We start from the raw sequence: 19,963 nt of genomic DNA, 5'->3' as shown, positions 1-19,963 counted from the left end.
CAGCAAGGTCAGACAACTCCACATGCCCTCTGATTACAGCCTAATCAGCCGCTACCTACCATTCACCCAATCAGTGCCAGGCAACACAAAAGGCAAACACCCTTGAATAAATTAATTTAAACCACAGGTCCACTTCAGCTTTTTTTTTTCTTCCTTTAAACCATCTGCAGCATTTTATGCCACCAATTCAAATCCTCATTATGCAGCAGCAGAGATGAACTCTCTGTCTGAGCGGCTGCACACTGATGCTGACTGGAGTCAAGAGATAGTTGGTAAGAAGAGATGAGATTTCAGCTTTAAATTGCTTAATTAGAGGGAAACGAGACGCAGGTGAAATGATGGATATTCACACTTTGTGGAATGAGACAGACTCACACAATGAGACTCAGGTCAACACTGTCTTTCTCCTGTTTAACTGCACGGTCTTGACTTTAACACTAATCCTGGGTTTACCCGGGAACTTGTGGATCTGCTGGGTGGTTTCCAGGACCAAGAGGCTGCAGACCTGCAACAACGCGCTGCTGGTCAGCCTGGCCGCCAGCGACCTGCTCAAGTGCTCCGTGGACACGCCGCTGCTGCTCTTCTCCTTCCTGCGCTACGGCCAGGAGGACCGGCTGTCCGTGTCCGTGTCCGTGTCCGTGTGCAGCCTGCAGCAGTTCACCTACGCCCTGTGCAGCTGCGTCCAGCTGCTCACGCTGGTCAGCATCAGCGTGGAGCGCTTCCAAGCCATCGCGTTCCCTTTCCAGACCGAGAGGAGGAGAGCCAGGGTCCGGGTCTGGATTCTGTCCATCTGGGCGTGCGGCCTCATCCTGGCTCTGATCTCTCTCTCTCTGGCCAAGAACGCGCTCTTCTACATGCTCTGTCGGCCGCACACCGGGGGGCGCCTCCAGTACTCGGATCCTTTTGGCCCCTACGTGCTGGTCCCGGTGTGGGGGCTCTGCCTCGCGCTCATCGTCATCCACTACCTGCGCATTTACAGAGTGGTGAGGAAGCACCGGAAGGCGCGGTTCCACCGGGGGGTCCAGCTGAGGCCCGCGGTGTCCGAGCACACCTGGGCCTGGCTCAGCGTGTCTGCCCCCCCGGCGGCACCTCCTCCCCACCAGGGGTCTGTGAAGGCTCTGCCCCCCGTGGGCTCCAGCAGCCCCCCGCTTCACCCCCACCACCCGCCGCTTCACCCCCACCAGGCGGTGCTGCTGGTAGCCGAGGCCGGTGCGTCCTGCGCCCCGGACGCGGCCGCGGTTGGAGGCTGCCGCGCCCCGGGGAGACCACCGGGGAGACCACCGGGGAGACCACCGGGGAGACCTCCGGAGATCGTCGGGGCGGTGTGTCTGCTGACCCCCGGGGCCAAGGAGCAGGGGAAGAAGCGGATGGAGGGGAAAGTGGCGCAGCGTTTTGGGTACATAATCATTGCGTTCACGCTCTTCTGGCTGCCCATGGTGGTTATTTTGCTAGTCAATGTCAACTCTTGGCAGGACACGGACACAGTGAGTGTGGCAGTTTTCTGTTTTTTCTTTTTGTTTTGTTCACGCAATAGGCCTACCCTACTACTTTCTGTCTTAAAAACACAACCCCAGTGCATCTCAACACAACACAGACCTGCAAAAACACACAGAAATCAGTGTGGCTTCTAACACTTGTTCTAAAGTGCAAACTATTGGAAACATCTTCAAACAATATATAACAACAGAACTGAGCCATTAATCAAATAAAATACAAAGTAGTCTCCACAACTGTGTCATTAACCCTGGTCATTAAACTCAGTGCAAATTGCAGAATGCTTTATAACAACCGAGCTGTTAATACAATAACTAATTTGATGATTAATAGCTAATTTGTCAGTAAAATGTAAAACCTTTCTAAATTTTATTTTGTCATTGCAAATGGAGTCTTTTGGTTTCAAACAAAACAAGCAATCTGTAGATGTCACCTTGGAAACTGGGTGGGATGTTTTTACAGGTTTTCCTTAAGATTTTAGACTGAACAATTCATCAAAAAATGAACCAAGTTAATTGTTTATCAAAGCCCTCCCACATACTGTATGAATTGAATGAATGAATTTATATTTATTTACGTGTCGTGCACCAATTAAGGCGCCCAGCCTATAAGGGCTTAGTTACAAGACACATTATCATCATATTTAGACACCAAACTAAATCATCAGAGCACAGACAAAACCAAACAAAAACAGAAACCACGTGGAATTCACATAAATAATTCACTTTTTCTTTTTGACCAGGCACTTTTTATGAAAGTAGCTCTAGTAAAGACTTCTTTTCTGAAGAACCAGTCCAACTTTACCTCATCATCAACCCAAAACAACTCAGGTTTCACATTTTGCATTTTCTGAAACAACAACTGCCTGTTCTGGCTTCGTCATATAACGGACAATGAAACACAAAATGCAGTTCATCCTCAATTACATTTAAATTACATAATGTGCAGAGTCTTTCCTCCTCAGGTACTGAGTTAAACCTACCAACTTCTATTGCCAGAGGGAGAATCCAGCCCTCAACTGGGCACATAAAGATCTCTTGGATCTATCCAGTGGCAAACTCACATAGGGTTCTGAACAATATACATTTTTCAATTGGCAATAGGTTCTGAGCTTTGGTTTAAACCAGATATCATTAGCCCATTTTTCTTTATACTCAAGAAATAACTTATGCATCACAAAATTAACATTACAACGCAAACCATTAGTGAAAATATGCTGTTGATCAGCCTCACTAAAAATAGCTTTCATGTCACGATACCAAGGATAGTTATGTGTTTTATCCCAGTTAAAGACTTTTTTGTTACTGTTAGCTGCACTGTGTAGGAAGAAACACTTTTTTTGGGGGGGGGGGGGGGGTAGGGGGAGTAAAAGAATATTGTGTGTCCTTGCAGCATCCTAAGCTCTCTGCTGTGTTTCCCACAGTTGCTGAGGGAGCTGGAGACGTCGGCCGTGGTGCTGACCTGTATGCAGGCTGCAGTGGACCCTCTCATCTACACCTTAGTCACTAGACAGTTTCGCTCTGAGCTGAGCAAGATCCTCTCCGCCATCCCAGGATGTCCACGAAAACCGAGAGACTGAAAGTGTTCCTCTTTGATAGGACTACACCTGTGGGAGTTAAAAGTGCCACTGAAGCTAAATATAAACAAGTCACTGCCTTGTTAGTCTACTTGCCAGCCCATAGGGCCCCATTGTGAACCCGGAAATGTTGAGTACCCCAAAGTTTTATGTTAGAAATAGATAGTATGGGTCCCCAGTATTCAGAAACTGCCGGATGCTAACTTATATATATTGGGCAATTAGCCTAATTGACATAATTAGGATAAATTAGCATAATTGCCTATATGGGCAATATTTCAACAAAATTGACTTGGCTGATCTGGGCAATATTGGAGTGGTTTCAGGGGTTATTGATGATGCTGAATCCATTTCTGACATTTTCAGAAAATGAAAACAAAACGGCTGTCTAAACCGGAAGTGACCAGATTTTAACCGCCAGTGGGCCGATTTTGATGGATTTCAAAATCTGGTCACTTCCGGTTTAGACAGCCATTTTGAATTTTGAAAATGTCAGAAATGGATTCAGCATCATCAATAACCCCTAAAACCACTCCAATATTGCCCAGATCAGCCAAGTCAATTTTGTTGAAATATTGCCCATATAGGCAATTATGCTAATTTATGCTAATTATGCCAGTTATACTAATTGCCCAATATATATAAGTTAGCATCCGGCAGTTTCTGAATACTGGGGACCCATACTATCTATTTCTAACATAAAACTTTGGGGTACTCAACATTTCCGGGTACTCATTGTTGGCAAGTAGACTATGTCCTTACACACACACATACGCACACACATACACACAGAGTGACTGAGAGGCAAGAAGAGAGCCCACAGATTTTGTATTTGTGGCAGACATAGATGTTTTATCAGGCGTTTCACAGTCGGGACACAAGACAAGGTCATACATAATATCCAACACCTGACAAGATACGCACAGCAGTAGTCTCAACAACGACAGGTGGCGTAGGAGGGCAAAGCAAATAGTGAGAAGAAAACTGACTGAGCCCAGAATAAAAAAGACAATCAAAGGAGAGTACAGAACAGAGAAAGAGAGAGAGACAAACACAATCACAGACCTCTGTTTTTGTTGTTTGTAAATAATAATAATAAAAAATGCATCAGTTGACACTTTGAGCAGAAATTTGCATTATTATTGAAACGGAGTTCCTTTTGAAGGTGCAGATGTAACAGAACAACCCGTCTCTTCACGCAGAAAAGCAGGAAAAAAAATCACATTTAATCACTGTCAATGCACAGAAAAAAATATATAAGATATATATCCTCACTTCTGCCGTTACCAGTCAGATCCTTGTTGTAGTTTCCCATAGATTCTAAATGTCAGACTTGATGCTGTGAATATGAAGTCACTGTCTTTAACCCCAGTTTTAAAATTACACTGAAAAAGCTCCGCCTGTCTGTGCTTGTCTTCTTGTCTTGGTTTTTTTTTGTTTTTTAAACTCCAGGTTAATTTGCACAGTTTGACTAAACACTAATACTGGATCTAGGCAGCTGTCATCACTGTGCACAGTACTAAATTACCAGCAGTCGTATTAGCTCACTACTAGGAATATCAGAGGTAAAACACCCCGTGTTTCAACTCAGTAGATTATTTTTGGCTTTCCTCGGGTTGATACTAACCCTCCGGATCAGAGAGAAGGAAAGCACAACAGAGGAGTCTAAGTGTATTGATGTACTGATACGGTTCCAATATGCTTTCCACCCATATGGGCTGATATGAAGATGATATGCGTAATTGTAATTCTTAGTACAAATGCATGTGTAAAACTGGTTAAGCTTTTTTTTTTTTTCTTTTTTAAGATATCTCCATCTTAAGGTAATTAAATACTTTCTCTTTAAAAAGTCCATGATACATTTCGCTGCTAGTTTGACAGTCGTTTTAACTATAATCTACAGGAGAGGAAAAAAAACATCAGCTACATATGGGCAGACATAATAATGTTAGACCAATTCACGTATTGCTTTTGAAATATGCTCCTGGCTGATGGACAGTATGCTGAAATATCAGTGTATTTGTAGCCCTGTCTGTGTGCTCTTGATCAACGTTGTGTTTCATCTACGCGGAGCAGAAGTGGGTGCTTGTTCTGCTGCGACTGAAGCTCTTTCCTCAGTGAAATCCCAGCAGCGGTCTCATCCACCTAAACAAAAGACAAACCTAACCGTCTAACTGGAGCTGTTGGGACTCGCAATGACATTCAAGATGAAAAAGGCCGACAGAGAAGAGGCATCAGCTCGGAGGTCAGCAGAGCTAAAAGGTCACCGTCCGTATAGTTACAAAGGTCAACTTTGATGGGATTTGATGGTGGGTAATACTAAAGTTTCAGGGTGGGGGTCTGTGAGCCGCCAGAACAGACAGAATAGCACATGTTTTCTGGTGACAGAGATCTGTGGACGGCTCATCCAGTGTCCTCCTCCGTGTCCCCGTGGTCACCGTTAGCAACAGACCTCCCTGCTTTAAGTTCTCCAAAAAGATAAAAGTAAATAAAAATCCTTTGAAACACCAAGGAGGACAAAAAGTACAAACACCAAGTTTCCTAAACCACATAGAGTACACACATACTCAACAGCTTTTGAAAAAACGCCCGCTGAGTCTGGGGAAGAAAAAACGTCGACAGCTAGAAAGACTACCGAAAGCATACTGTTGTTCACACAGGAGGTAGGGATACAACAGGACAACAACAAGAGAGAAAGAAAGAGAGAAAGAAAGTGTAAGAGAGAGAGAGAGAGAGAGAACGAGAGGACAGCTTCACTGGTTCTGCCAAACGATGGTCAAATATTACAAAATATTCTATTAACAATATTCACAAAGAACCGGGGCTCAGGACAGATTTGTGTCGGAAATTCTCAGCAAACACCTTGTGCTTTTAATTGTGGTGGTTTGAATTAAAATGTTTTTTTCCTTTCTTTTCTTTTCTTTTCTTTTCTGTTTTTTTTTTTTTTTTTTCCTTTTTTGGTTTCTTTGTTAGAGAATTGACTTATTATCTGAGGTCCGTCGGGCTGTAGGAGCCAAAAGGGAAACGAAACAGGCAGGAGGGCAGGGGGAGTTCAGAAAACTATAAAAACAAATAAATCTCTTTTTTACTCCAGCAAAACAGGCACATATTGTGTAAAAGGCTCGCAGCTGAGAATTTCAGACAGAAATATGTGCAATAAACCCTTCAGAGTGGCAGCTAGTCAAATATACCATATACTGAGCCATAGAGACTTCCAGAAGAATTGAAACACAGGTTTTCAATCAACTGTGACGAACACATTCACACACCCCTCCCCCCCCAAGGCTCATACGACCACACACACACACACACACACACTCACAGGCACGTACCTCCTATCCAAAACGTCACAAATCCTCTATCTAGCAAAAAGTCACATACACTCATTCACAAATATGAAACTCATTGGTAACGCTGTCACAGACACACCTACCATATTTCATCATCTTTTAAAGGATTTTTCACTCGAGTGGAATAATATTGGACCCCCGAAAAAGGAATGGCGGCATATTCATCATCTACTGACAGGTAAGTGGATCAAAATGACACAAAACAAACAAAAAAGGGCAGGGTCAAATCAGTGTGAGAAAGACGTTTTGATTATGTGTTGTATTATTTTTTCTTTGCCTTTTGAGTTTTCCTCGTTTTTCCCCGAATATCTCCTGCTAAAAAAAAAGACCAAAAGAGTCTAACTGAAGCAAAAATCATAGAAAAAGGTGCTTTGTGCACAGTGACACATGACTTAGTCTCGGAACTCATCGGCAACACTTTTAGAGGCACACGCTCACTCACCTCCTCATCTAAAAGGACTCCCAGTCCCTACACATTCTTCCACACTCTTTCACCCACACACACACACTTGCATACACGCACACATGCAAACCAACCACTAACAACACTACACTGTATCTAAAAGCCACCCTCCGTCTGTACAGGGAGTCTGTGTCGTTACAGTACATGACCAGCAGAGGGCGGGCGAGCTCCACCAGGGCTAGACTAGCGCTCTGCATGCTTCCTCCTCCTCCTCCTCCTTCGTTCCCAGTCCTCCTCTGTCCCTCGGTCTGTCTCGATGAGTCTTTATCTGTCTTTCTGTCTGTGTGACGCTTCAGTCCGCAGCCCCCCAGTCTTCTTCACAGTGCGGACACCTTCACAACGTTCTGGTGGGTGGGGCCCGCGGGCAGGTGGGCGTCGCCCTCGGGGGTCGTCACTGGCGGCGTGGGAATGCTGATGATTGCTGTGGTGATCTGGCTGCTCTGGCAGTTCAGGGGTGCTGGTTCGTCTACGCGCATGTTCAGACTGGAGCGGCTGGAGGAGGAGAAAAAAAAAAAAAAAGGGAGGAAAGCAAATCGAAGATGAGGAGAGTCCTACAGAAAATGTCAAATATTTCACAACCAGTTCACCTTGGCCTTTAAAGTGAGAAACATATCGTCCTCAAACTTCTTTTGAGGAGCTTCAAAACAAGACTGTTAAAGCAGAAGTAAGCGATTTGGCTAATGCTGCGTTCCAGGCAGGCTTTTGAAACCGTAAATTACAGCTTCAAGTCACGACTTAGTATCGTTCCAGGCAACCCACTCGTGTTTCTCCGACCTGTTTTTTACCTGTGAAAGTCACTATAACGGCCACTCGTAACTTCTGACCCGTGAACTCGTACCAGATCGAACTGGTACGACTTCACAGGTCGGAAAAACACGAGTTACGAGTTGCCTTGAACGCACCATAACGTCTTGTCAGCCGATGGAGTTAGCAGCCCCCGCCCTCGTCATGGATCTATTGGTCCTCGTCCCTACGTCACCACATTCAGGCGCATCCCTTGGCTGCACACACAGAGAGGACTGCCCCTTTATGCCGTTCTCTCTCCTCATTGGATAAAGGTTGTAGGATACGATAAAAGTTTTCTCCTGGGCTCAGAGCAGAGCAGAGTGACTGACAGACCCGTGTTTCAGACCAAACACTCTATGTAAGAGATTGCTGTCGGAAGATACAACTATTTAAGACTTAGATTAACACAAAAATATCGCTTACTTCTGCTTTAATCCCTTTCAGAGGCCACGGAAAAACCTTTTTTTTTTTTTTTATTAAATGAACTCATCATTTGTGAGAGTGTATTTCCAATTTAGCTAAACTATATATTTGAAATAACCATCAAACACAGCTGACCCAGTGCAACTGTGTCCGTGCCTGACGTGAATCATCTTTTATGGAAGTTGCTTCAGTTGGAGAAGGAGGTGGGGGGGGGAGATCGGACAGGTGGAGTTTTAATGTTGCCTGAAAACAGACAGCCATCAGGGCAGCACTGTGACTAAGTGAACATTACCGGTCTGACCTAATGACCCAGTGGAATAGTAACGGGATGCTGGAGGTGCCGTAAGCCACCGAGCAGCTCTGCAGCTCTGCAGCTCTGCAGCTCTGCAGCTCTTCTGCTGCTCATAAAAACGGTTTGCAGCCTTTTCGAGCAAACAACAGTGAGTCAACAGTAAACAGTGGCTGGTGAAGAAATTGGAGTGCCTCTCAAATTAAACATGTTCTCCTCTGGAGTTTGTGGACATAACCAACAACGAGAGGTGAATAAATACTTGACTCGCATTAGTCACATGGACAGAAAAGCAGCACTGGTGGGGAACCTCATCTTGCACTTCTTTTTGCTAACAGGTCAACCATGAGCACAATGGGCAGTACTATGGCTGAAAGTCTGATTGGGTCACACTTTAAATTCAACTTGTTGCACAGCGATGATGAATCATAATAAATATAATATCTGAAAACTTATTAAAACTTATTATTATTACTTATTAAAACTTAATATTTAAGTATAGTATTTAAGAAGAAATGAAAATGTAATGGATCATTCAAGACAAATTAAATACTCTCTCTCTCACATTCACAGACAACTAAAAATAAGTGGGCCGTTCAATTAATGTTGTGGGGACAATTTGACAGTAAATTAGCAGCTCATTGTCAGCTGTCATTAGTTACATGGTGGCTAATTATGCTGGTGGTAGGAAGCCTTTATTGCTAGCCACTAGCCATTAGTTCTGTCTGGTTAGAAGACACTTGCTCAGATGTTACAGCACGTGATTACAAAAGGAAATTTTGTTTTCAGTGGTTTTCTTCACTTTCATCTACTTACAGAAGCTACTGAGCAAATTTGAGACAGAAATTTGTTCATGAATTGCTACACCTCACATTCAGATTGCAAAATATCTTCAAAAGGTAGGTTAATGGAAAAAACGGGACACTAAAAACTCTCATTTGCAGCGCACAAGCTGAAGGATATTCAAGTCTGCTGGTCTCACCTGGTGCTGAGGGGCTGGATGTGGATGGTGCTGAGCTCCTGCAAACCTTGTTGGTGCGTGTGCGTGTGCGTCAAAGGCTGCATGTGTGCTGGGGCGCTGGAATTCGGTAAAGGGGTGTGATGCTTCTTGCTTCGGCGGGTGCAGCACGTGCCCGTCACGCCGTCTTGGCTGGAGAGGGAGGGGCTTCGAGACGGGTAGTTCTGAAGCCCCGCTTCCAGGTAGCTCTGCTGGTAGTACTGCTCATCCACAAACTCGTGGTTCTGCAAACAAAGGGTGAAAAAACAGAATGAGATGGGCACAAGGGGAGAAGACAGAGGGGGAAGAGCCATAAAAAAAGATGTGACATTTACTGCATTTATATTTATGACTATGTACTGTGTGTGGCTTGATATAGACTGTCATTTTCTGCTTCATAGCCTGGGTCAATAACTCTTTAGAGAATGTGTGATGATTATTTTTTATATAGGCAGGTATGTGTCTGTCTGTCTGTGTCTGTGTGTGTGTGTGTGTGTAAGTGAATGCACACGAACATTAGAAACATGTTTTTCATGTTTCAAAGCACAGTTCAGAGTCAATTTTCTATAGTTATAGCTTCTATAACCAGCACTTATATATCAAAAATGGATCACATGCCTTCTTGTGTGTGAAAGGAGTTTGTTTTTAGCAGTGAATGGACTTCATTATTCAAATCTGAAAGTCCCATCAGCTCTGTAGAGCTTTATCGTCTTTCGGCTTGTTCTTTTGGTTTTGTGACTTGCTTGGTTTACTCTCATCCGCTCACATCAGTGTTGTTTTCACATACAAATCTCCAAACACACACACTGTGCTCTACCTGCCCAGCTACAAACAGCAGTCAGAGTTGATTCTAGTCAATTTAGTGGAGCATTTAGCAGCTAAAGAGCGAGGTGATTCCCTCAGGGGTCGGTGGAGAGCAAAACGGAGCGTAAAGAGGAGTGAATATCAGGCCACATCAAGTTTGTCACATCAACTTTAAAGGTGATAATATATCAGTCTTGTGTTTATGGTTCAAAACAGATGTAGTTATAGCTTTAACATACATTTATACATCTTGTGTTCTATTTCCATAGATATGTAGAGTGCAGAATGAGAGTTTGGATATGTGTGTGCGCCAGGCTGAAACAGACAGTGAGGTCGTATCACACACAGACAGATGAGCGTGTGTCGCAGGGGAAATGCAGTGTACTGGACATCACGCTACAGTGAGCTGCACTTGCCCATGCACATACTAACACTGTAGATCTACACACACACACTGGGCCTGGATGTCACTTATGTCAGTTCAACTAATGAGCTACAACCAGACAGTGAAGTACAAATGATTGCACAAATTGGGTTTTTTAAAATCTTTTTTATGTTAAATAAATATTTTAAGATTCAGACATTTGAAATTCATGTGGAAAAAAACAAAACAAATGTGTGTGTGTGTGTGTGTGTGTGCACTCACGGTGGTCTTCTCCAGACAGTGCAGCAGGTGATGGTGCTGGCTCTCTAATAGAGAAGTGGACTTACTTAACCGCTGCTCCTCCTCAGTGGAACTCTGTAACACACAAACGTGCACGCAGACACACACATACACAAAAACACACACAAAATGAGCACTGTGATATACGTATTTCCTTTGCACAAATCAGATAGATGTGGGAGGTGCGAGGCCGGCTGCTGTCTTAGTACCTGATCTGAAAGGTTCATCTTGTATGGGAGTTGCTTCAGTTGGTGGAGGAGACAAAAGGAGAACAGACAGGTGGTTTTACTCGTGCTCGTAGCGTTGGGAACAGAAAGTCGTCAGGGCCGCGGCCATGCCAGTCAGACACAGGGAACATTACTATTCTTACCCTGAGAGGCATGTCTGCTATCATCAGTGGAGCCAGTGCATTGATCTGTGCTGGAAGGGAGACTTCTAGCACAACTCGCCCCTAATGGATATACAGTATACAATATACAATTCATATACAAATTTCCATTGTGACATTTTGCCTCCATCTCTGTTATTTCAAAAGCTTGCTGCAGGCGACTTGTTAATGACTTGTTTTCCATATTCCTTATTTTTTATTATGCTGTGGCCTGTTTACATGTTTATTTGTATGTGTGTATATGTGTGTGTGTGTGTGCGCTTGAACAAGTGGGTGCTATTTCTAGTTGTGCGGTGGTTTCGAGGCACTCGCATTGTTGAGGTGAGTCAGAGAATAAAAAGGATCATCGAAGAAAGCAAAGAAACCAGTTGGAATAACTGAAGCAACATTTGTTAGGAGCTCATTTGCGTATTACTTTTTACTTTTTAGGTCCATATGTTGGTTTTGTTTTACTGGTCCAGTAAATCATTTTACTACCAGGCCCAGAGGAAGAGTTAAGGCTTGTAGAAAACATTTCCTTTTAGCAGACAAAACATCATATTAAATTGCAAGACTTTAAACATTTTGTTGTCTGCTTGCTTGAAGTACAGCTTTGTGTCTGAGGTAATATTTGAGGCAGACTTTTTTATTATTATCTGGAACAATATTTGTCAACAGGATGTGAAATGTAATAGCCTTATACATCAAACATCTACCGGAAGTAGATTTTCAGAAGAGTTGCTGCAGAGAAAAAAAAACAGATTTCTCTGCATTATTGTCATAAATATTAGCCACAAAAGCCTTCGCCTGAGTCTAGGAAGATGTCTCTCCAGTATATTGCAGAATGCCATCATTGTTGTTGTCAGAAGTACAGAAGGGCTTCACATATACAGACTTTCAATGGGTTGCATCAGTCTTTCCCAGTAGAACCCCGTTATTGAGTTGTTTATATAAATAAATAAATATTTATACACTGTATATATATAAAAACAAAGACAAAAACTACTGCCCTGATCCTGCCTGCTCCACAGCTCTGCCGGAAGGCAAGTAAAACGCCATGTTTGGAAGATTTGTAGTAGCAATTTTGTGTTTGTTAAGCAGGCGGCTGGTGCTATAAGCAGAAGGTTCTTTGCTGAGAGGGTGTATTCCTGCACTGATGACTCGGGGTTTGTCCGAGCCAAGGCCGCTCACCTGTGTTCATGCTGCTCATCTCTACCTAACACAGCAATAAAACACAGGTGTTTAGGCCGAGTTATTTCAGTCGCTATACATGCACCCGCAAGCCGCATCAGCAGTCTGTCTGGAGGCGGCTACGGCTCACCACCCAGGTGGCCACCATACTGTAGAGTGGAAACAGCTTGATCTGCCGAGTGACAAAACACACTGTGTCACTCTGCATGGTGCTGTACATGTTGTTAGTAAATAGCTGCATTTAAATTACACCAATTAACATATCGTTGAGATGACAGATCTTTATATATCTATAGATCTATATATTATGATGTGTTAACAGTTGACTTTGGACTTAAAGTGTTGAAGCTGATGGAGAAAGAAACATGAAACACACAAAAAAATACATTTAACAAAAAGAAAATGAACGCTACGTTTATCTGAGCAGACAGCAAAGGTGACTGACTAGTGCTACTCATGAATTTAAATGATGCCCGACACGTCTGAAAAGTCTGATAATGTTGCACTTAATTACTCTTGCGCTGCACAATATGGGAAAGGGAAGAAGTTCTCTTATTGTGTTTTCATTGATAGAAAATTGTGACTGTGCTAATGAGTTAGTTCTACTAAATAAAGCACAGAAATATGCACTGCTCAGTAATATTGTCCCCTAATTCAAACATTAACATTTAATTTCTTTTTAATGTTGTTTGTGATTGTCTCAACGAAGCCGTGTCCGCGCTACAATAAACAAAATAAAACCACCTATTCACAAAATATGGAATACCTGTGGAGGGGCCTTAATTACACAGAATGTTTTAGATAACTCAGAAATCTCTTTTAATGCTGTTTTGTTAAGGGATGATGTTAAATCTTGAGAGGGAAAACATCTATTAAAGAAATGTATCACTAAATATTTACTGCTCAGAAGAAAGCATAACCACTCGTATATAAAATCTACCCTGCAGCCGCTGCAGTATATTGTTTCTTGAGGCAATATCAATATGAGGTCGATGCATTATTCAGACATAGATTGAATATAAGGACTGCTATTGAGGAGAGGGAGAGAGAGGTGGGGGTGGGGTGGGGTGGGGAGATGGAGAGAGAGAGGGACACAGAGAGCAAGAAGGAGAGGGAGGAAGAAGCACTTGTTTTTGTTTTTGCGCTGTGTCAGCCCCGGGGCCACTATAGTGCTTGTGAACCACAACGTTTTGGCGAAGCATGGAACATCCTTGAGTTGTGTTTACATTTCCTGCTGCATCGCCCCAAGCCAGTTCCTCAGATGGGCAGCTGGGCTCAGGGATGCTCACATTAGAAATGCCGCTGAGTGAATGAGATCACAGCGAGCTGCTCTGATGGGATGCTGGGTGCATTCTAAGAACTGATAATTAAAGGATGGGCCGGCGAGGCCTGTGTCCAATGACTTCGTTATTGCTCACTCTGACTGAAATCCTCAGAACTATTTTTCCGAGAAGATGGGGAGGTCGTCGTTCTGGGTCATCGTTAGAAAAAAAAAAAAATGCAAGTGGTATGTGAAGTATATGTGGTTTCTGTGTGGTTCAGAGGCTTTTCTTACCGTGAGCTCCAGGGCTTCGTTGAACAGGCCGTTCCGCTTGCTGTGGAGGAATGCGTTGGAGCTTCCTGTCTTGGATATTCGTATCCTGGCCAAGCGGGCTTTCTGCAAAGAGCAAGACACCACAGAAGCAACCTGTTAGCCGGTGCCTATACCATACAACAATGTCCCATTGATTGGGCCGGCATCCTGACACATCCCACTGATTTGAGCTACAGCACTTTACTTTCACACGCCTTATACGTAACGTGAGTTGCGATCTTATAGATCAAATCAAACATGTGCTACTAAAGCATTCACTCTCATCTCCTGTGATAAATTCACTCTGATCCCCCCGTGATACTTATGAATGATTTATGGCGACTACACGATAACACATTCATTTGGTAGAAAATCAGTTAGAGAGGCGCCTCGGAGTGGAGCAGGTAAATCCTGTATGAATTAAGCAGCTAAATGTCATTCTGTATTTAAAACACTGAATTCAATTTATTTGGGCTGTTTCCCGTGCTGCTGTGTTAGCGGTTCTGTTTCACAAAATGAGTCAAGGAAGTGTCAAAGCCCATGTTGCTCCGCGTCTTTACTCATGAGCAGCTGCGTTAGCGTCGGCTGAAATGCATCTTTAGTTATCAAACCTGTACAGCACAGTCCAGTCTCTTTTTCTCCCTCCCTCTCTTTCTCTCTCTCTCCCTCATGCTGTCAAACCTCTTGCGAGGCAGCCAGCAGCAGAGAGGGAAAGAGGGAAAGAGAAGACACACAAAGAGGAACAGAAAACACTTTGGTGTTTGGTGTGACGTCTTTATACATCAGTGGGTTTGACACAGTGGATGGACTCTTCCTCTGCATCATGTTTGTTTTTTGTTTTTTTTTGGCTGCAACTGAAGCAAAGTGTTGTTGGCGAGTGTGTGTGAAATGTGTGTGCATGCTAAAGCTTTGAGTGCAGGATGAAATACACATGAAAATGAGTGAAACTCTTAGTTAGCAGAACAAGTGCCTTTACGGGATAGTGCAATCTGAGTCACTCACTCCTCAAAGGCCCGCCATTTCCCCGTCAAAGTCAAGAGCTGGGTGTCAGGCTCGGTGCAGCTGTAGAGTGGGTGTCTCTGTGTGTGTGTGTGTGTGTGTGTGTGTGTTTCTGTTGCTTCGCTTTCTGCATTTTAAAAATAGAATGACGGATTCATTGAAGGGAAATTGGGAGAAGGATAATGTGAGCTGTGTAAATGATGAGTAGACAGACAGCTCGTTTAGCGGGAGGCGCGGGCACTGCTGGGGGGTTAATTGAGTGTAAGGGTGTGTGTTTGCATATCTCCATGTGTGCTAACACATGCACCCCACATCTTCATAACTGAATTTCCATACATATACATACGAGTCACACAGAGGAGCCAGAAGAAAACACCTGACTCAGTAAGAGTATGGTAATGTATGGTAATTTGAGCTCTTTTCCTCACTTGAGTTTCATTTAAAACATGGTAATGCTTGTTGACCCGCAGGTAGCTCCTGCTGTGATTTAGTAATCCAAAGAGAGGCGGAGGAGATAAACTGGAGTGCATGTGAACACACACACACACACATAGCGGCTGAGCTATACTGTGTAGGATCTATAGCACAAACTCAACTTAAATTGCTTACATCCCCTGTTCTCCTGCATCTTTTTACTTCTCTCGCCCTCCTTCCTTCCTTCCCTCCCTCCCTTTCTGCTGCTCTCCTTGACGAGTTCCTCTCGCTCTCTTTGTGCCCTCACCTATGTATATTTGTGCTGGCGCAGCACTCCCACAGGCCTTTGGGATAACCCTTCTTTATGTTCTGGCATTGTGCTCAGCCAATGGGACAGTCTCTCTGGGGTCACCATGCAAACAGGAGCCTGTGACTGTGGCGATGGTTGCCAGGCAGCACGGGGCCGGGGGTAATGGAAGGGATGTTAAGAACATGTCCCGCTAGATTGAATCTACTTCTGCAGCTCTCTGATAGATTCCCAGGGCCTTTGGGACTCGGGGTGCTTCTGTCTGAGGCCCCATCTGCGCCTTCAAGCAGAGCCACTACACGACAGATTGAACCATGGGAGGATAAGGAGCTTTCATTAACACCTACACACACACACACACCGTAGAAAGTTACATGGCATTGATGCGCACAGAACCAAAATTAAAGCCCCCATTTCTATTTCAGGAGATTGTGATCAGAAAATGAAGAGACCTCCTAGTACTGGAGCAGTACTATTTTGCTTCACATAGTATAAACTTTAGGTAATAGGTTCACAGAAAGCTGCCATGTGATTCGACCTGAGGTTTTTAAACTTAACATGCCCTCTGTCTAAATAATACACAAAGGAGAGGGAATATATTACTGTAAGAAAACTGGTCTGTGGGGAAACATCAAACTCTCAGGCTCAGTCAGTCTGCCTATAACTGAACGGTCGGTGACCCTAATTATGTATGAAAACATGGTTAAAAATTAATAGAGCTTATGTAGGAAATGGGGTGCTCTGAAAAACTAATCCAAAAATATCAACTCTCAATTCCATACCGACACATAACATGTGATTTATAGAGCATAGATGTTCGCTTTCACAGTCTAAACAAGTGTAAGACCTGACACCCAGTCATCAGTTTGATGCTCAATATCACCACTTGAAACGGTCCAGATGTTTTCATACACATGAGAGCCACAAACTGATCCAAACACCTTTCTTCCCCTCCATCTCTTTGTTTCCTCTCTTTTCCTCTCTTTTCGGATCAATCACACTTTACAGATTACAGCGACTGTATAGGATGCAAGCCAGCACAAATGCTTCATTTTAACACCACGTGCTGCCAGCTGAGGGATCTAAACTGGCGTATCCTCAAATGATTTGGAGAAACGCTACACATCCACTTAGCTCCCATGCCATACTTCGCTGAGCATTGCCAGGAAGTTTTGTTAGAAGTCCTTTTTTTTTTTTTTTTTTTTTACTTGAAAGTAAAAGTTAAAAAATTCATGGGACCTTGTGAGTTACAGCTTCGCTACATTCCCTGTATAGGATTTGGCGGAGTGAAAAAGTGGAGCAATCGAGCTGTGAGGTTCTGCCTCAGGCCTGCCTCGGAAACATACAAGTGAAAGAAGACACACTGATGGGATAGCATACACCCAAACACTCACACTCACACACTCACACATACACATACACATACACACAAATAGCCGCGGAAGAGCCTTGTTTTGTTTTGCAGCTGCCAGTCATCTTAAGGGCTGCTTTTATACATGCTGACATTTCTGCCACAAAGAAATAAGTCAGTCATTTTCTTTGAGGTACGGTGCTTTAAGATAAAAAAACACACTCACATACACACACATGGAGAATAGAGAGCATGAGAAAGATAGGGACAGAAACAAGAAAAGTGCCTAAGAGAAAAAGAGAAAAAGGAGACGAGAAGTCGGGGAAAATTTGACTCTTAAAAAAAAAATCCATCTGGGAGTGAGTGAAGTTAGGAAACTGTGAACGAAGGCAAAGAATTGATTCAGAAGAAATCGAGTCCTGTGACACTTCTGGCCCCAGATATCTGCCTCTGTAGTTTAGACAGCTTAACCTCAGACTAACACCACTCAGAGGCAAAATACCTTTGCTAAGCTAAGGATTACCTCCTCTTTATAGAGAAAGGCACAGCTCTGCTCTGCAAGAAGCTGTGTTGTGTTATTTATTTATTTATTTTCTTTCCTCCTCTCTGTCTTGTTTTGTTACTAAAGACATAATAGAGAAAATTTAATTTGTAGCACAACCCCTTGACCCGGCTCCACCCAGCCCCCCCTGTCCACGTTCCTCCATCTCTCCATTCGGTGTGTCTTCTTGAAATGTGCAGACCACTTTATTGATTGTCCAGAGAGCAAAAACACTCTGAGGCAGAAGTCATCTCCACCTTCACCCTTCTGAGGGATGGATAAAAACAACAGTTGTGAGATGGTCTGGAAGATACCTAGAGAAAGGGACTTGTTTTTGTTTTGTTTCTCCTATGTCAGCCCCGAGCCAGTGTAATGCTCACTAAACCGCAGCAGACAGTCATTTTTTTTTACTATTTGCTAAGTTATAGCACAGCGGCTGGTCCGACCTGAGAAAAAGATAAGGCAGTAAAATGAAGATGGCAGCTGTGTTTTTCACAGATGCAGAAACAGTAATGAGAGGTGTATACGGACTGAGCTGCTGGATGCATCATCTACTCCTCAGCCACAGAAAGTCTTAGCATGTCTGGTGTGTTCACAGGCAGTTAACGACGTGTACGTACATTATGTTTAAAGTGACTGACAGACCCGTGTTTCAGACCAAACACTCTATAGAAGTGATTGCTGTCGGAAGATACAACTATTTAAGACTTATATTAACACAAAAATATCGCTTACTTCTGCTTTAATTATCAAACAAAAATGTGAGAATGAACAGGTTTGCTTCAATAGGAATAACAGATTTCAAAGTGCAGGTGCTGAATGCTGCATCAGAGACAACATATCCTTCAAATTAAGATTGTAACTACTGTTTAAGGATGTCACCACAGGTCTGTGTTTACTCCAGAACAAGAAGTCACAGTTAAAAAATCAGTTTTACTGTGTGACAAAATGCTGTGATTAAAGTTTGATTAGGTTCAGGCACAAAAACAACTTAGTGAGGTTTAGGGACATATTACATTTTGGTTTTTAAAGAGGAATGAATCTTCATCAACATAAAATGATATGTAGGTAAGATTGGAGAACGTGTGTGAAAACAGGAAAAGCACAACAGTCTCCTGGTTGTTAAATGTGTGACTCATCCATCCACCCCCCCCCCCCTCCTTTCTGTGTTGGATCACAACAATGTTAGTACTTTTGTTAGAAGAAAACCGTTAAGTTGGTTCTGCTCCTTCACACTAGGGTTCAAGTCCATCCGACCGAGGACTTAGGAACAACACCAGAGGGCTAAGGTGGCAGAATTGGGATTGTGCACTTTTGTCCAAGCTTCTTTGGTGGGTGAAGATTGTTCAGGGTGAGTACAAGCCCACTTATCGTCTTCTGTCGGTAACACACACACACACACAAAGCCATTTCCACTGCAGGTCTGACTGCGATCCTATCACAAGGTGAACACAGCAACTGCACAAAGTAGCTCCATGATGAAAGAATTTAAACAGTTGGATACAATTAAAGCTTGAAGTCCAAAGTTTCAACACTAAACTACAAAATCAGAACCGCTGCTGAAAGTGTCTGAGCGTAAATCCTGCTTAAGGGAAACAGATCGGTTCAGCTCGTTTTCATTCCCACCCACCCTCTAATCCTTCTGTATCACTTGCCCTTTGCGATTCCCCATTTAAATCTCGCCCTCCTCAAGGTGTAATACTCTGAATCTGTAATAAGACCTACCTGAGGATATTATTACCTTTATGTAAATAAGCTCTGAGGTGCAACAGAAGAGAGAGAGTTCCAGATCTCTTCATGAGATCACGTGTACAGAAAAGAAAGGGCTACAAGTCGGTGCTCGGTTCACTGTCGAAAACAAAAGTGGCGACACTGAGGCCGATGGGGAGGCAGAACGGAGAATGTATTTGATATATTTGTGTGTTGATTCTCGCCACACAGCAACTAGTGGCATCCTCATGTATCTTTCTTTGGTGCAGAGGGAGAGATGAGGGGCTGTCTCTCCACCACCACCCAGATGGATGGATAATTGTAATGGGAGCCCAGAACAGCTAACAATTAGGCCTGAACAAAGATGGATGTGGATGGGTGGGTAGGCGGGTGGCGGGTGGAGGGGACGGGGGCAAAGTGTGTGAGGAGGGGGGAGAAGACAGAAGGTGAACAGAGGAGGCTGCAAACTGCTGAGGGACTAACGCTGGCGCTTTCTCTCCTGAGTAATTCCCCCCTCCCTTTCCTCCTGTCTGCTCCCCCGTCATTGTTTAAGTACTGTGAAAGGCAATCTTGAATGGCTATCCCATTTTACTCTCAGTTAAACATAGCCTTATTCTAAGAAATGATCTGAGGAAGAATTGATTCTCTGTGAAAAATAACCACG

At 43.6% G+C, this 19,963-nt stretch overlaps 2 protein-coding genes across 4 annotated transcripts in view; one reads left to right on the top strand and one right to left on the bottom strand.

Moving 5' to 3' along the window:
• The first annotated feature begins 295 nt into the window (after window positions 1–295).
• On the top strand, window positions 296–3,148 carry LOC146984763 (uncharacterized). Its single transcript, XM_085782176.1, has 2 exons — window positions 296–1,484; window positions 2,918–3,148. Exons 1-2 carry the CDS (start codon window positions 336–338, stop codon window positions 3,071–3,073), a joined length of 1,305 nt encoding a protein of 434 aa, XP_085638302.1. The 5' UTR covers window positions 296–335; the 3' UTR covers window positions 3,074–3,148.
• A 1,176-nt stretch (window positions 3,149–4,324) lies between these two features.
• Window positions 4,325–19,963, bottom strand: part of kcnd3 (potassium voltage-gated channel, Shal-related subfamily, member 3) — a 104,873-nt gene continuing 89,234 nt past the window's right edge. Inside the window, exons 4-10 of one of the 3 annotated variants that reach the window (XM_085782172.1) lie at window positions 13,960–14,061; window positions 11,217–11,297; window positions 11,056–11,088; window positions 10,829–10,921; window positions 9,364–9,623; window positions 6,373–7,375; window positions 4,325–6,341 (exon numbers count right to left, since the gene is read on the bottom strand). In XM_085782172.1, coding sequence (XP_085638298.1) covers window positions 7,201–7,375; window positions 9,364–9,623; window positions 10,829–10,921; window positions 11,056–11,088; window positions 11,217–11,297; window positions 13,960–14,061 — 744 coding nt within the window. In that variant the 3' untranslated portion in view covers window positions 4,325–6,341; window positions 6,373–7,200. The remainder of the gene's footprint in view (window positions 6,342–6,372; window positions 7,376–9,363; window positions 9,624–10,828; window positions 10,922–11,055; window positions 11,089–11,216; window positions 11,298–13,959; window positions 14,062–19,963) is intronic. The other 2 variants (XM_085782174.1, XM_085782175.1) reach the window with 2 other exon arrangements.

The sequence above is a fragment of the Trachurus japonicus genome, chromosome 7 (genome assembly GCF_045865225.1).
Source record: "Trachurus japonicus isolate A0001 chromosome 7, Traja_1.0".
Taxonomy (NCBI): Eukaryota; Metazoa; Chordata; class Actinopteri; order Carangiformes; family Carangidae; genus Trachurus; species Trachurus japonicus.
The sequence above is the reverse complement of the archived record's forward strand: the minus strand, read 5'-3'. Positions and strand labels throughout refer to the sequence as shown.